This window comes from Alligator sinensis, unplaced genomic scaffold (assembly GCF_000455745.1).
Source record: "Alligator sinensis unplaced genomic scaffold, ASM45574v1 scaffold472_1, whole genome shotgun sequence".
NCBI classification, from domain to species: Eukaryota; Metazoa; Chordata; order Crocodylia; family Alligatoridae; genus Alligator; species Alligator sinensis.
In genome coordinates, this window is record NW_005842518.1 from 616,838 (window position 1) to 634,473 (window position 17,636).

At 45.4% G+C, this 17,636-nt stretch overlaps 1 protein-coding gene across 1 annotated transcript in view; it reads right to left on the reverse strand.

The window, feature by feature from the left end:
• The window catches only part of DNTT (DNA nucleotidylexotransferase), a 258,267-nt gene that overhangs the window by 185,556 nt on the left and 55,075 nt on the right, over positions 1 to 17,636 (reverse strand). The window contains exon 3 of the mRNA XM_025213283.1: positions 14,860 to 14,988. Within this exon, the coding sequence (XP_025069068.1) occupies positions 14,860 to 14,988 (129 nt within the window). The remainder of the gene's footprint in view (positions 1 to 14,859; positions 14,989 to 17,636) is intronic.

The following is a 17,636-nucleotide window of genomic DNA, read 5'->3' on the forward strand; positions in this document are numbered from 1 at the left end:
GGAGCCGGCCCCACCACCAGCACTGCTGCCGGTTGCGTTGCCGGCTTTCTCGGAGCCCGCTCTGGCTCTGCCCCTTGTTTTCTCCGCAGCTGAGTGCGGCGGCTGATCTCCTCCATGCAGGAGCTCACTCCTCTGGTCTCCTCTCATCAGCCACCCCGCTGCCTCGGCGGGGCCGCTTTTTGTTCCTTCCGGGAGGCGTCCTCCGCCCCTGCTGCTCTGCCGCAGCCGGATAAACGCCCAGCTGATCGATCACCTGCGCTGGCGTCCTCGGCATGCGCGCCTCCTCCGGCTCTTCCGGCTCTGCGGGAGGTAAGTGGGACTGTTTGTTGCCCCGGGGTTCCTTCAGCATTCCAGCTCCCCTGGGACACACTGATTGTCTATATAAGTGAAAATAGTTGAATGGAAAACCGAATGCCTAGAGACCTCTAACATGTTGGGGACTTTCATAGATCCCAGAGCATTCTTCAGGGGATGAGGCTTTAATTAAACATGAAAGAAAGATGGGCAAAATTTCAGCTCTTCGCTTGGTGAAATGTTTTCATTGCACAACTTGCTTTATTTCCTCAGTCCATCTATGTAATGCATGGATAAGCTTTAGATTGTAAAAGAAGGTTGCAACATGTGGATTTTGTCTTTTGACCCTCAGAACTAACACTGTTCTAACCTAAAAATCTACAGATTTTTCTTTGCTAAGTGAACAGAGGTGTCTATTCTGAAGGAAGATCTGAAGCTCAGGTAAAGGGAAAAAATGATACAAATTGTTATTCTTTTCCAGGATATGTAAAATATTTGTGCAGCTGTTTTGTGGCCTCTCTGTAAATGACAGAGTAATTTAGTTGCATTTGTTCCTGGAACAGTTTGAAATTGTGCAGCCTATGAATCTTTTTGGATTCTTAAATCTCTGTCACAAAAATAATATTTCACCTATTTCATTGTGTCAGGACACAGGAGATCATTGGGTCACTCTTTGTTGCTGCCCCACATCTCTTGCACTACAGTGCTCAACATTTAAATCTTCAATTGGCTATTACAATCCTCACATTTTTGCCCACTTAATGACTCTGTAATTTCACGTTAAATAAATACTTTTTGTTGGGTCTTTTGGAAATAGATACTGGGCATGTCTACAGAAGACATTTACTGTTGAGTTACCTAATTAGTTCTGCAGTAAATGTCTCAGCATGTACACATGTGGCCCTATTAGGCCACAGGAAATTAATAAACTCCACAGCAGGTTAGTACTTGTAAATACAAGTACTATCCTGCTGCAGAGTTTTTTTGTGCACAGCAACACACATGTAAACAGTGTTTTGTTAGCCCAGAGGGCTAGGGCACTAGAGTGCCTCAGTGTGGGGACTACCTGATAGCTAGCCCCACACTGAAGCACCCGTGTACTGCCAGCCCCTCTGCAGCACATTGAGCTGAGTCAGAGCAGCCCTGGACTGACCTCCTGGGCTCCCTGCCAGCTGGGGCTGCTCTGACCCAGTTCAATGTACTGCGGTCCTGGGCACATGTGTAAATGTGGTGCCCAGGAGCAATAAACTCTGGCATGATTTGCACCAGAGTTTATTGCTGTGCATTAATATGCATATGTTGAAAAGCCATTATACTGGCACTAGCAATTTAGGTTAAATTGTTTTTGTTCTGGACCATATTTTTTTAACTTGAAGTTTATTCAGTAAAATGTAAACCTGAACCTGGGTTATGATTCTCAGACTACAGTTGCCAGTATTCAAAACAGAACCATGTAAATTTAAATGGGCTTTAGAATGAATAATCCATTCAAATACAATGGATTAATTATCCTCTCACATTCACCAATATAAATCATAAGTAATTCTATGAGTTGATGAAGAGAATCAGTTTATCTTTTGTATAGACTAAACAAAAGATTTCATTTCAGGTCAAATTAAGTATTTAGGGTTAATGTAAAATAACATTTTCTGTTTTATTCATTTTGCAGAACAATAATTCCATTATTCATACAGCCCTAAAGATACTACAACCTAGTTTTAAAACAATAGCAGAGAAGGGGAAGAGAGAAAATGAAGATAACAGTAATAATGTAATGTGCATAACTTCATGGTTCTGAATCATGGAGATAGCAATATATTATTTTATTAAAAATAAATATCAGATGGCATCAACTATCCCTGAAGTTAAACATCAGTAGTTGCTTGGTCCTCAGCATGACCATAAACTCCACTTGCCTGGAGGGCCTAGTGGTAATGTGGTGGGGCTACTTGGGCAAAGCTCCTATAAAATACCACAATGGTGCAACCTCCAGAATAAGGAGAGTATAGGGAACCTCAAAACCCTAGCCCCCGCTGCCTTGTGGGTACTCTTTGGTTGGAGAAAAGCTAAGGGACATCACTCTGACAGAAACATGCCTTTACTGAGGTGTTAGGCAGTCTTATCTGCTGCTCTCTGGCAGAAGCTACAACCATCAAGGCACTGAATATCTGGATGCGGTCTGGCCTTTGGATTCTGCCAGGATGGTCTAAAGTGGGGATGGTAAGTCTTGGGCAGCCTGCACTCTTCCATACTCTTGCCTAGGCATATGTGTTGAAGGTCTTGATGTGATGGTCACAGGACTCCATACAAGCAGATTCATCAGGCATCTGAATAGACCTCTTATGTGTACACCATGATCCAGTGTATCGATGGTTACCTACTATAACAACAGAACTGGAAGTTGAGGAAAAGTAAAAAGGGAAACAGCAGTGGCTTTTTAACATCCCACGTAGCATGGAAGACAGAATGAAGGCAATTGAGAGAGATGAATTCAAATGGACACTTACAACTAGCATGGGACAGGCAATTTTTTCGGGTGGAAGGCTATTTAATGAGTTTTGGTGAGCTGTCAAGGGCTGCAATGGTAGCCCCTCCCCTTTAGAGCCCCACCCTTGCCCTGCACCCTGGTTGCCTTCTTGGCACCAGAAGTTCCGCCCCTTAACCTGTGACCTTTGTCACCGGAAGCCCCTTCTCTTGCCCCAGAAGTACTGAATTTGGGAAGGAGGGGTTGCCATCTTTGAACTGGAAAATAACAAATTATATACTAAAAATCAAACATCCACAATAATATATCTTAATTTTATTTAAAAGAAATATTTTTGTCCTGATCCATGTGTGTTTGCATCATATATATATATATATATATAGAGAGAGAGAGAGAGAGAGAGAGAGAGGTGACTGTGCATAATAACTCAAATGAAGTTTTACTCTTGTATATAATGGGGGGTGTGGAGAGGTGTGAGGAGTATGAGGTTTGTGGGGGCTGTGGGTCTGTGTGGGATGTGAGGGAAGTTGTGGGGGTATGTGTGGATGTGGGTGGCTATGGAGGTTTGTGGGGGGGTCGTGGGGATGTGTGGGTGTGTGTGTGGGTTGGTATGGGGTTTGTGGGTAGTGTGGAGGCAGAAGGTGGCTGGGAGGCATGGTGGGTTGGTGTGGGGTGTGCATGGTGGGGTGTGGGTATGTGTGTGGTGGTGGGGTGTGCATAGCAGTGAGTGGGACTGCACTCCAGAGGTGCACAGGTGTGTGGGGGGGGGGTGCATGTGAGGAGGGGTGTGTGGTTTGTGGAGGGATGAGGGAGAGGGTGTGGGTGGGTGTGGTGTTTGTGGGGTGAGTGAGTGTGTGGGGGAGGGTGTGGTTGTGGAATTTGCTGGGGAGGGTTTATGGGAGCCCCCCGTGCATGCCCCCTGAGCCAGTCAGCACCTGCTCTTGCCCCACAACATCCCGGAGCCACCATGCCCTCTGGTGCCTCCTCACTGCCAACAGAGCGCAGCCCCAGAGTGCCCCACACCTGCTCCAGACTCACCCCCACCAGAGTAGATCAGCCAGAACCCAGGCACAGCCCCAACCCCATGCACCTCCTGCCCGTGCCATGTCCTACTGCCCACAACAGGGCTGAGGCAGCTCCACAGCTGCCTTTCTAGGCAGACCAGACAGCAGCAGCTTCTTGTATCTGCTTCCACCACTGGCCCCAGCCCCATGGTACTGGGGCAGACCTAAAACACAGCCCCGACTGAGCGCGCCCCACACCTGTTCTGGACTTCCCTGCTTATGCTAAACAACAGCAGCATCACCAGCCAGGCAGAAACAGCTGGTCATCACAGGGGGAAATCAGCCCTTCCCCTTGCTGCTTACCAGTGCTTCCTGTGACAGCCACCTGGAACCTGCACTGGGCTGCCTTGCATCTCCACTGCTGTCACCACTGCCTCCAGGCTGCCCCACAGGGCAGTGGTGGCAGTGCAGATGAGACACAGGGCAGCCCAGCGTGGGCTCTGCGTGGCTGTAGCACAGAGCGTGGGCAGTGGCGAAGGGCCACTTTCCCCCTGTGCTGAGCAGCAATTTCTGCCCAGCTGGCACTGCTGCTGCTGCTGTTTAGCATGAGCAGGCGAGTCCGGAGCAAGTGCAGGGTGTGCCCGGTCAAGGCTGTGGCACGGGTCCCCATCAGTGTGGGATTGGGGCCAGCAACAGCAGCAGATACAAGAAGCTGCCTCTGCCTTGTCTGCCTAGAAAGGCAGCTCAGCTGCAGAGCTGCCTCAGCCCTGCTGTGTGCCCAGGGGTCGGCAGGACATGCCACCACCTGACAGTACCTGGGCCAGGCAGGATTGAGGGACCTGCTGCAGGCCAAACAAAGTCCCTCCATGGGCTGAATCTGGCCCGCAGGCCGTATTTTGCCCAACCCTGAACTAGCATCACTGGTAGAGTGTAGAGTGTAGTAATGAAGTAAGAGCATTAACTCTCTTAGGCTTGCCCCGGGTATCAATCTGTGAAAAGGTGAAAACATATAATGTAAGGTAAAGTGTAAAACACTGGGAGGAAATTTCTGCTAAAGAAAACATGCATATGTCCAGAGAAAATAGCATATTTTTGGTAAAGGATGTGAATATAGGTTGCTGAAAAGTTTATATCCTATTTGTGTGATACTTATTTAAAATTATTTAAAAAAATAAGCAACACATTTCCTCTTCAACCAACCCACCTAACCATTTTCCTTAGGAACACACAAAGCGTACCTCATGTTACTGTTTTGACATATTGCCTGGAGAACTTTCTTCTAAAGAATACAATGTCAGTGTGAGACAGGAGATGTTATTTAAAGCATACATCTTGTTTAGTGTTTTTTCACTTACAAGAACCCAAAGTTAATTGTAAAAGGAGAACTAGGGCACTGTGTAGGTCTGATGTAAAATACAATAAAATAAATGTATTGTGTTACAAAAGTCATGGATACAACTGACATTTGTAACATATGCCTTTAGGTATAATATTTACATGGAAAAGGAACAGAGAAGAAAATGAAAACAACCACCATTTTTCCCAATAAACAGCAAAGAAAAACAATCTGGCATCTTCTCCATGCTAAATATTCACATTCTTATTACCATGAGTAAGAGCCAGAGTAGAGTAGCATTCAGTAGCATCAGCAATAAGCCCCAGAATCACAGAATCATTTGCCACCAACTAAATTAGCTTCTTCTGTAAGAATTAAATTGTATTCCTCTCAAAGAATAATGCCTCTCTGAATTTTATTGCAGCCCAGTATTAATATTCAAATCCTACAATCCCTTTTGGGCAAAGCAGAATGACACTGTTTATTTTACCACATGAAATCGTGATGCAGCCTCCAGTGCATGCTTTTGGAGGAGTATGGAAGGGTAACTATAAGTTAATTTGAGAACAATGCTTTGCTATTTTATTCTCTCTCAATCTCAGTGCTTAAGACAGAACCACAAAGACAACCTATTAAACAGCCGCCTCTGGTCAAACACATTGCCCTGTGATCCTGCTGTCTTACTCATGGAATTGACAGATGGTCACACACCCCGCACTGTAATTTACACCAACTGTATACACCAATGTAAATTATAGTTGGATAAGGAATGGACAGATGTGAAGTTATCCTAGGGTAGCTGCACACAGTACATGGCTATTTCTGTACCTCACCAGTTAAGTGGTGGGAGAGTAGATAGCAGCTTGCTTGTCCTCAGGAAATGGCTCCCCAAAAATGGAAATGGACACTGCAATTTTCAGGGATAATTTTATACAAGGAAAGTTACAATGGTTTAAGGGCCTACGGCATCCATCCATTGCTTCTTTTAAAGAAGTACAATGCCACTTACACAGGGAGTTATCTTACCATTGCTGAATAGCTACAATTATATGTAGCAGGCTTGCCTTTTGGAGCTTGGGTTGAGTCCAAGGCTTGAAATCTTGCTGTTTTGATTGGCAAAACATCCACCAATCAGGAGGCAGCAAGAGGCGTGAAGTCACACTCCTTTCCTAAGGGGAGGGGGAGAGGAGTTCCCCACCCCCGGACCTGATTAAAGACTGCAACACTTGGGCCCAGAAGACTTCAGGGGCAAAGCACTGGTGAGTAAGAGCTGAGGACAGCTGCTCAGCAGGTCAAAGCAGTAGCCCAGAAGCACTCCTGAAGACTTCCATCAGTAGGACCTTTGCACAGAGTAGGACCTTTGGAGCGCTTGGGCGGCTCAGGTCCTCAATCCCCAGAATGAGGCTGGGAGGTTGGTGCAGGAGGCACTGCACAGAGGGTCCAGAAGCGGACCAAGCCTGGTGCTGCACGAGGCAGCCCAGGCCTCTGACCCATAGTAAAAGGTTGAGTTCAGGGAGCCAGACAGTGCTTGGGCTACTGAGCCAGCAGACAAGGCCGAGCCTGAGGCCCCAGAAGCCCTGCATAGAGGAGCCCTGTTCCAGGGGACAGTGACCTCCACAAAGCCCACTGCAGGTGAGAGAGCAGCTTGGCGCAGAGGATGAAGGCCACCCTCCAGGCCTGGGAGCCATGGGTTGTAAGGAAAAGAGGATTCCCACAGGGGAGGGGGAGTCCCCCCTGGTTAGTTAAGGGCTCCTGAAAGTGGAGGGCCCACTGGAAGGGCCCCCCTAAAGTTACCAGCTTCCTTATAGGGCTTGGAAAAAGCCCAAGGGCATTGGGGTTTCCCCTTGGGATTAAATTTATCTTTGGGGTTCTTGCGCCATAAGTGGTGTGATGGCATGCCTTATATTTTGTGAAATCTCATGTTTCTAAATTAGTAGATAAGTAGAGTCCTAAGGCTCTGCTGGGACCCCCTGTTGCTATTATTTCACCTGTTGTTTACTTGTATTTATTTGTCCCTTATTTATTGTTCACCCATACTTATCTATAGTTTATCTGTTGGCTATCTATGTTTATTCTGGAGTTTCTCTGTTTCAGATCAGATACATACCTGTGACTTACCTGTATCTGGACCACTGGTATAAGGTTTTATGTCATTTACCCAGAGGGTATTGTTTATGTTACTGGTTTAGATATCTTATAAATATATATATAATGTACATATGTTTATATCCATGTTCCTTTCCCTTGTGATAAGTTAATGTAAATAAATTTGTATATAGTTAAGTCCCCTGACTGTCCTGGCCTGGTTCTATAGAGAGGAAGGGAAACTGAGCGGTCTGCAGTCCCGTCCCCCCACCAGCACACCTGCCAGCTAACAATCCCCTTCAATTGGAGAAGGGGAGTACATACCCAAGTTACCTGGGCTACATATACAAAGAAGAACTGTGGGATTCAAGGTAACAAGTTCAAACCTTTAATAGTCTGAATATTCAGGTATTTACAACTAACATAAACACAGCCATTATATCTCCATCACAGCTCTGATCATTGTGTGTGTTAAATACTTTGTAGATACAACAAAAGTGATAGGCTTTCAAAGTAATCAAAGCACACTTGAGTTTCCCATTCTTGTCTCATTTTTCCCTTTGTTTTGCCAATTGAAAAATTGTTTTCATTTGTTCTGACCCTTATGTATTATATGAGCTAGATTGCCTTTAGCTACAGATTAGAACAATAGGTGGTACCCCTAGGAGTCGTTCTTGAAAAACTTGCACCACAGAAATACCTCTCCAAATGATGGTCTCTTCCACACTGTCCCCTTTTTTCTGGGGGGAAGTAGTCATTTGCTATTGGCATATAGCAACAAGCTGCAAATTGCAGTTCCCCTTCTCTTAATTTAATTCTGCTATAAGGAGGGAGAGCTAATAAAGCTTCTCTGAATACTCCATAGCACCCCTTTCCTCATAACCTTTCACCACCTGCCAAGCTGCTTATGAAGGGAAAACACTGAGTAAGTGTTTATATCTTTACACCTAACCCCAAGCTTTAGCTAGCCTGTGAAGGGGCCTAGAGGGAGTTTGTAATACCTCTTATGCACCTAGGAAAATAGGAGGTGTTTGGAGTGAAGCTTCATTACATGTGATTCTCCCTAACCAAACTTGACCTTATATTAGTGACATAAATCAAAGCTATCTCCTTATAAAAAAAATGTCTGCTGTCCAGACAGCTGAAAATCAGGACATTGTTATAACCACATCCCTGACAGCATGGGCGACTGATGCCTCTTGAGTCAAGGGGGGCACATGCCCCCCCTGACACCAGTCAGCAACTGAGGGAGGGGCCCCAGCAGCCGATCTCACTGACCAGGGGGGCCACTTCCGAAAGTCCTGCAGCCACTTCTGGAAGTAGCATGGCCGCTTTTGCTGGCATCCCGGCTCCCCAGCCGGCACTCACAGGAGGGGCACCAGCACTCCTACCTGCCCCCCTGCCCATTGCCTAAACAGGGAGCATGGCCTGACAGGGGGTGCACCAGCGCTCTCAGAGGGTGCATGTGCGTTGCCACTGCCTGACAGTCACCCATGCCCAGGAGCAGCAGAGACTTTTGTATGTAGTGTGCTCAATTGGCAGAATCTGAGCTAACCAGATTGATTAGTTAGGGGTGTTTAATATTATCACACATGAACGAGCATGCAAGATATATATAATATTTACCTGCATACAAAACACACCCTTTCCCTGAAATCAGCCCTCCAAAATTGGGTTACATATCTTAAGAAGGGAAGCTGATTTTTCTTCCCTGGTATAAAAGCAGAGACAAACCGAAGTATGCAGACACTGGGCTCATCTACATGGGACATTTACTGCACAGTTACCTAATTAACTGAGCAGTAAATGTCTCAGTGTTTACACCTGGACCCCTGTCAGAGTTCATGAAAATAATATACTCTGCAGCAGGGTAGGTCTTGTACACTTTTTCTACAGTCTACCTTCCAAACACAAGATACGTGTCTTATCTGGGGGCATGTGTTATGCAATGGGGGCATGTAAGTCCTACCCTGCTGTGGAGTCTTTTTGTGCATAGCAGCACACTTGTACATGCTGACCATCTGGCTGGGGCATAAGGGAGCATCAGTGCTGGGGCTTCCTGCCAACTAGCCCCGCACTTACACACCCTCAGCTGCTTGCAGACAGTAAAACAAAAATGGTACTTCACTTGAAGCTCAGCATGATCCTGCACCAAGCCCCGCGTATGCTCAGAAGAGGCAGCACCCTAGTTGGACCCAGCTCACCCAACATTTGTATAGTTTGGGAACTTCAGTGGGGCTTTTTTGGTGCTTGTATCTAATAGCTGATTGATCCACCTTTAGATAAAAGCCCCCAAAAGCCCCACTGAAACAGCCAATCTATACAGATGCTGAGGAGCCAGATCAAACTAACGCACTGCTTCTTCCAGTAAAGCACAGTTTGTTTGGTTGTTCTTTTTTAACATTTTCAAGCAGTCCTCATATCCAAGCCAGTCCATCTGCAGTACACTGAGCCCAGTCAGAGCAGCACTGGCTGGCAAGCCAACCTGCTGGGTCCCCTGCGAGCTGGGGTTTCTGGGACCCAGCTCAGTGTGCTGCGGTCCAGGTGCACATGCAGATGCACAACCAGGAGCTTCCCAGGAGCAATAAACTGAGGAGCAATAAGGTCTGCAGTTTTATTGGTGACTCCTAATGGCACATGTAGATGCACCCACTGGGCTCTAATGGCTCCTAAGATGGCTGGTGCTTATCTCTGACCCCAGAAAGCACAAGGGGCAGAATCCTGTGTTAATCCTCTCACAGCTGCAGTAGCTAGTGGCTAGCCCTGTATTTTATGCCTGAAGCTGGCTCAGGGCATGTGAGCTGCTGCATGTTTACTGTCAGCAATGACTCTGGAAAATATCTTTTTTTCTACATTCTGCCTTCCAAAAACAAGATGCGTGTCTTATCTGGGGGCATATGGTATTCAAAAAAGTGTCGCACAATTATAAAAATTGATCATGTTTAGCTGCACAATTTAAAAAATTAGTCACAATTAATCGCAATTTTAATCGCACAGCTAAAAATTCCAAATTATGTGCAGAAACTCAAAATTATGCAAAATTATGCAGGTACTTTATATGCTTGGGGGGGTGGGGTGTAGTGTGTGTGTGGGAGTGGGGAATTTCTAAAGGTGTGGGGTTTGGAGCCTGGGGAGGGGTGGATCCCCGCACACCCTAGCAGGATGTGTGGGTCCTGTGGGTCAGGAGTGAAGGGCAGCAGCAGGGCTGGGGGAGCTGTGGCTTGGGCATGAGGAGCAGACACACACACACACACACACACACACACACACACACACACACACACACCTCCATGCTAGTAAGTCTGTGGAGGGGAAGGGGTGAGGGGCAGATTGAGGTCCCTATGGTGAGGGAGGGAATGGGGCAGCGGCAAGCACTGAGGTGAATGAGACCCAGGGCTGGGACAGGTCATGGGACAGAGCTGCAGGCAGCTTGTCCAGGAGTGCAGGGGGTGGTGGCTCCCCACCACTATGTTCACCCCTGGGCAGGCATGGGGAGGTACATGCCCCCTGGATTTGTGCGTGGGGCAGAGGCAGGCTGCCCACTGTGGGCTGGGGCTCGGCACCCTGCTGCCTTTTCCCCGGGAGTCACGTGATGCCATGCTGTGTGTCCCACCACTGGGTGTGCAGGCGATGTGTAATGCAGCCAGCATGCAGCTCCCAGGGCAAAGGCAGCAGGATGCAAAGCCCCAGCCTGCAGCAAGGTGCTCGCCTCTGCCCCATGCACAAGTCCAGGGGGCACATGCCCCCCCCCATGCCTCCTCCAGGGGTACGCACCATGACAGGGAGCCACGCCCCTCTCCCCCGCACTTCTGTATGAGCCTCCTCTGGCTCTGTCCCATGATCCACCCTGGCCCCAGGGCCCCATTCATCCCAGAACCTGCCCCTGCCACATTTCCTCCCTCACTGTGGGGGTCCTTCATCTGAACCCCCACCCCTACCCTCTCCCCCCATCCTGCTCCCTCCACAGGCTTACCAGTGCAGTGATTCTCTACATGCAGTGTGCAGGCTGCAGCTGCCTGTCTGTGTGTGTGTGCGCCCCACTCCTGCATCAACCTGCAGGTGCCAGGAGCCCATGCCCAGGCTGCCCTGCAGTCCTCTGCGCTGCCACTGCCGTCCCGCTGGGTGGCCCAGAGATGGCAGAGCAGAGCCCAGATATGGGCTCCAAAATCATGTGCATGATTAAAGCATTAAAAAAATTACCTCAAAAACCAATTAATGCGTTAATTGCGCATATTAACTGTGATTTATTGACAGCCCTAATCTGTACCACAAAAATAGCATAAAATCATTTTACTGTGATGGTCACAGTGGAAAAAATTCTCATGAGTGTTTTTTGAATAAACAAACTGCAAATAAAAACTATGTGGCATGATAACACAGTACAACTTATTCCATGTATACAGAAAAGAAAAAACATATTTTCATATAGAAAAAAAAAACATGGACAAAAATTAAACCATGTGGTTGGTTCCCTTCTGTTTCTATGCAGAAATTGGCTCACATATCGTTTAATCTTTTTTAGGTGATGTGTTTCATCTGCTTTAAGACTTCCCTATTGTTCTGTTCATGGCAGTATAAGATGTTTGATTATAATCACTGTGCTTGGCACTACCATCTAGTCCACCCACCATATTTTCTGCTATGACTTATAAAGGTTCAGTTGTTGCACCTACCTGAATTATTTATAGAAGAACAAAAAAGTGATTCAATTATACAATAGCAAAGAAAAATGGGACCGTGGGGCATAATTATTACATACTGAACCTATACTCTTCCACAGATGTTGTCATCAAAGGCTCAATTCAAAAATCTCTGTCAGCCAGTTTGAAAAAATAAATATCTAGGTACTAAAGAATTTATGAATTGTAATTCAAGATGAAAACTAATGACTTAAATAAATGTTATTATCTAAAAAGAGTCACCAAGGAATACACCTCCTAAGGAAGAAGTACAACACAAGCCTCATTACACAAATCACTGCCATGTTAACAAAACACCTGTTTTCTTGCTCTGATGGACAGTATAGGAAATGGCATATTTAATTGTCTCTACTCAGCATCCATTCTTCCAGAAGACAATTTAAAATGGGAGTAAAGGAAAAATTCTGGAAATCATTCCGAAGCGAGTGACAAACTCATTTGTCCTATGCCCATAATGTAGAAAGCCCACCCCAAATTACAAGCACTGAGAAAAGTTATCTGAAGGAAATTTAAAAGTACAAGAGTAATGGGAACATTTTTGGCTCCCTGAATAAAGTTATTATAACAAGATGCTATCACTAACACATAATTCAAGATGGTCTGGACCTAATTTGCAGGCGATATGGCACTGAGCCAGAGACAATCTGTCATTTAATGGTTGGCTGCCCACAGCTTGCACAAGTGAATTATACTGATGCTTCATTGCGGTTGTTAAGTACATGCACTGAAAAATGTGTTAGAACACTTAACTGAAACATGAATTATAGGTTTATTACCAGACCCAAGAAATAACAGCAAAATTGAAGATCAAACTTCTGTAACATTAGACAGAATGACCACTGATGCTCCAAATAAGGGCTTTACTTTTTCATTACTTGCTCACTAGTGCCTACAGCTGACTTCACTGCAAGGTGAGGTGTGAGAAGAAAGTAGGAGCAGCTCTAACAAGCCAATGTATATTGTAGCTTGTGAAAATGTCTCAGACAGATAAGCATTGCCATTTTGTCAGGGGCCACCATCCAAAATATATGCAGTCAACTCATTGCAGGTTGCTTGGACTGAAAATCAAGAAGATAAAAAACAATACTGCCCTTGTCCCTAGTAAATTAATTGCCACGCAGGCTCAACGTGTCATTGTTCTTGTCACCAGTTAGAATGATTCTCATGCATTCAACTAACACCAACTTATCAAATATGAATCTGGTGCTTCCTCAGTGATAAACTTGGAATCTATCCTAGCCCTCACAAAAGATACTGAGAAATAAAGGACCATCATAAATGCCATATTTTTTGTATACCACATGCCCCCAAATAAAGACATACACCTTGATTTTGGAAGGCAGAATGCAGAAAAGGGGGGGGGGGTGATAAAGTAAGCTTCCCTCAAAACATGCCAGGAAAAGTGGCAGTCCACAGGACACAGGACACAGTCCAGGTGGTATAGCAGGACAGCAACAGTAGCAAGAGTGTCATTTCTTTACACTAAATAGTTCTTTATATAAGTTCCTATAAATAATGAAGTGTTGTTTCCACACCACAAGTTTCATCAAGATACTACAGAAAGCATGCAGCAGCTCACATGCCCTGAGCCAGCTTCAGGCAAAAGCTACACAACTCAACCACTAGCTACTGCAGCTGTGAGAGGGTTAACACAGAACTCTGCCCCTTCTGCTTGCTGGGACCACTCTTAAGACACATACCCCAGTTTTGGAGGGCTGATTGCAGGGAAAGGGGGTGTGTAGTATGCAAGTTCACAGTTCACCATTTACAGCTCTCTATGTGGAAATGAACTGAAATGTTGCACTAGGGACAGAAAATCGACTAACCGGTAACTTGTAAAAAATACAACATATCTTCCCCCAATTTATAGCATTTACTCATTAAATATAAGCAGAATTTCATGAAAATTGATAAGCATGATTTAGTAACTTAATAATAAACAAGCCTGCCATAACAAAGTTGTTTTATGTCACAATTACATATGTGAATATATCAAGGACATGGAAGGCTGTGTGTGCAATTAAAATGCTAAGTAATAGTGTATGACACAGTTTCAGTTCCTGAGTTGCCTATTCCACTGGAATAGACATAAGGCCAGATCCTATTCTACTAGTTGTGAATCAACGTTCAATTTAGGGGATAAGTCCTATTTCAACTTATGCACTTAAGGAGCACTTGCATAGCCACCATCTATCTAAGTGCAATTCTTGGTATTTATATGACTTTCATATTCTATTTCCACTTGTGATGGAATAGAATTGTTCAGGTCCATGTGTTCCTAAAATGGCAAGGAAGAAGATAGCCCCTCCAGCAAAGTGTCTCTCACTGAGCCACCCTCCTAGCTTGTGGAATTCTTCCTGACCTCATATATCTTCCCCTATTGACTGTCCTCTGGGCCGAATTCAAGAAGTCCTCTGGAAAGGGAAATTCCTAACCTACTGGAAAAGGTGATTCAAATCCCCTCTGACTATGGGGCACCTACAAATTGTTGTCAACCCTGGTCATTTTCAAAGAGCCTAAGCCAAGCTGCAGAAGTGTGGCCAAGCCTACTTGGCCACTGCAGAAGTGTCCCAAAGCCTATTTCTGAGTAACCACAAAGTGAACGTTTGCAGACATGACAACCACCTTAATCAAAGCAAAGGAAGCAATCAAAATGCAGATTGGTTACTGATAAGATAAGCAAGAAACGGATCCAGAGCCCAACCAGTTAACAAAAGTAGAATAACCTACTCCTTTTTACTGACTTATTAGGCTAGATTGAAGGGCTGCTCTCCTTGGAGGATTCTATTTTGCCCCAAAACCTATGGGAACTTTTGCATGTGCTCCAACACGTTCTGAATAGAACACATCAGAGCAGACTTGACTGATCAATGTAACAGGGATAATCTTGAGCAAATGCTATGTTGGCTTGTTTACCCTCCTCATTAAGCCTTTCAAGGATGAAAGAAAAACTACCGTGAACTTTTTGTTGTAATTATTTAGAGTTGTCCTCCTCTGACATGCATATTGAGAAACTCTGTCTGCAGCAAGTGATGAAGCTTCTGATACACATGTCTCTGAAGTAGCAGAACAAGCTTGTTGCACCTGATGTGAGAGAAAGAAAAACAAGTACTGAGTCTGTCAGAACATTTTAACCATCCAAAATACATTCTCTAGAACAATAGAATAGTAAAATTAATTTCAATTTAGTTAATTTAAAAGCCTACATTAACTCTTTTCTATAAAAAAATAAGTAACTTTCCTATTGTCCACTGAGAAATTTGGTGTTTGAGCTTCCTGAGAATATTTGGTTTCCACATATAGATTTCAAAGGTAGAGTGGAAACAAAACCTATTTTTGCACTGGATACACTAAATATTCGCTTCTCTTGTCAATGGTATATGATTCCCAAACTAGAAAACTTAAAAACTGGTTATGGTTGAAAAAACCTAAATAGTCTTTCCAGATAACAACAGAAGGGTTGAGAGCAGAGCTTTTCAAATAATTAATTTTTTATTTCTATTTGTATCAAACTAATATAAAATAGTTTTGTCCATTTTTTCTGCCAAAACAGAAAGGAAGGAAGGAAGGACGGAAGGACTTTGACTTTTTGCTACTTTATTCTGGGATTTGGGGTACAGAAAGTTGGCCCCTATGGGGTCCAATATACAAAGCAAAGACAAACAAATTACCATCAAACCAAGAGCACCATGTCATTACAGTCATAACATCACACCATGACAAACATCTTTGCTGTATTACACGTCATGCCTAACATGCTATTATGTGGTCGGGACACCCAGCCACATGGTCATACAGACCAAAGCCCTCTATAAACAAATGATTCCTACCCTGCTCTATCCAATCATACATGTGACAACACCTTCAACTTCCCACACAAAGAAAAAAAGCAAAAAGGAGCCTGGTGAGGGCTCAGGGTGCAGCGCGAGCTTGGAGTCGCAGTCCACCACCGACCCTGCCCATTTGCCCAGACTGGACATCAATGTTCTCTCTAAGGTGTAGTGGTCCATGAGTGCACTACTTCGGGCCATGAGCATGCCACTTTGGTCCGTTCCCGAATTGGTCCCACCTCCCCCTTTTGCTGTGTGCCACTTTGGTCTGCCCCACAATATAACAACAAAAGATGATATTATAACCTTTATTTACCAAAATGACTCTCATCTACCTTTGGTAAATAAATGATAGAAAAAGCAGCTAAGCAGCTAGAATGATAGTAAAAGCAGCTAACAGCTAATTTACCCAAAGTGCCTTATCTGCCTATGCCCTTAGACCAACACAGCTGTAATCAGCACTTTAATACTTTTAAATTCAAATGCAAAAACTAGTGACAATAAAGACAAACCACTAAATGGCTAAAAAACTGGCGCCAGCCCCAGCCCCCACCTCGCCTCTGGGAGCACAGCTTGGAGGGAACCTTGGCCATAAACACTGGCCTTTCTTTTGATTTGAAATCTGCTTTTATTTCTGCAGTGAATGCATTTTAGGGTGTAGAGGATTGGGTATTCATTTGGAATTCATTTTTTTTATTTTTCACTTATTAATATGCCTGTTTTTGATGGTTTTAACTCGTACCAGTTCTAGCTTTACTGAACCATATATAGTGAGTCACTACTTCTGTTTTTCAAGCTTGGCAAGCATAGTGAGGATTCACCTTAGCTGTATCCTAAGATATTAGTTTATCTGTCCAAGGGTCTTGTGAGCTTTACTCAGCCATAGCATCTCAGATTGATTGGATGGAAATTGAGTAGAGTCACTGAATAGAACAGATTTTTCTCTCTGATGCAGCTAAAGGTAAGATCTTTTAAAGATACCTGGGTACCCCATTCCCTTTGAAATGACATTTTAAACATATTTAGGTTCCTAACTCCCACTGAAATTAGTAGGCAGTTGTTAGACACTGAAATACTGCAGCAACAAGCCTTAACAGCTTAGTCTGAGGTTGCACACGCATATTCAAGTAATCTGGGAAACACTCCTAAATTTGAATGCAGCTGGGAGTGGAGCAGTTTCCTGGTCCCAGCCCTAGCCCCCGCCTCACCTCACCTCACCTCGCCTCACGGCCAGGAGCAGAGCAGTTTCCTGGCCCCAGCCCCGGCCTTGCCTCGCCTCACGTCTGGGAGCGAGGAGACACGTGGCATTGGGGCTGGGGAGCGGAGCAATTTTCCGGCACTGGCAGAGCTCGCGCCAGCCCCCATCCCTGCCTCCCCATGCCTCTGGCAGAAGGAAGCACATGGTGCCAGGGCTGGGAAGCGGAGCAGTTCCCCGGTGCAAGCCCCCAGCCCCAGCCCCCAGCCCCTGTCCCCACCTTGCCTGAGCTTACCTCGGTAAATGTCCCACACTAGCCTCAGTGCCTCTGCCATGCTCAGCTTGCTGCCCAGTTCCTCTCAAAGCCGCAGCCCAGCTCCTCACTGGGTGGGTGCGCGGCATTAATAAATTCATGCGTGGCATGGTTTTAAAGTGATGCGTGGCCACGCATGTGCACAGCTTAGAGGGAACCTTGCCAGTCATAATGTCAGAGCGCATATTGAAGGAGGCCATCCTCCATGTGGCACAGTGCTCCCTCAAGGGCCCAGAGCACCTCAAATGTGGGCACTGCCCACCAGAGCACAGCACGTTCAAACTCCAGTGACAGATGCGCGCACACCAGGAGGCTGAAAAACCACAGGGCATCATCTGAGCCAATCCCAGCAAGCCAGTTGTGGCAGCTGCTGGGGGACTCCCTCTTTGACGGA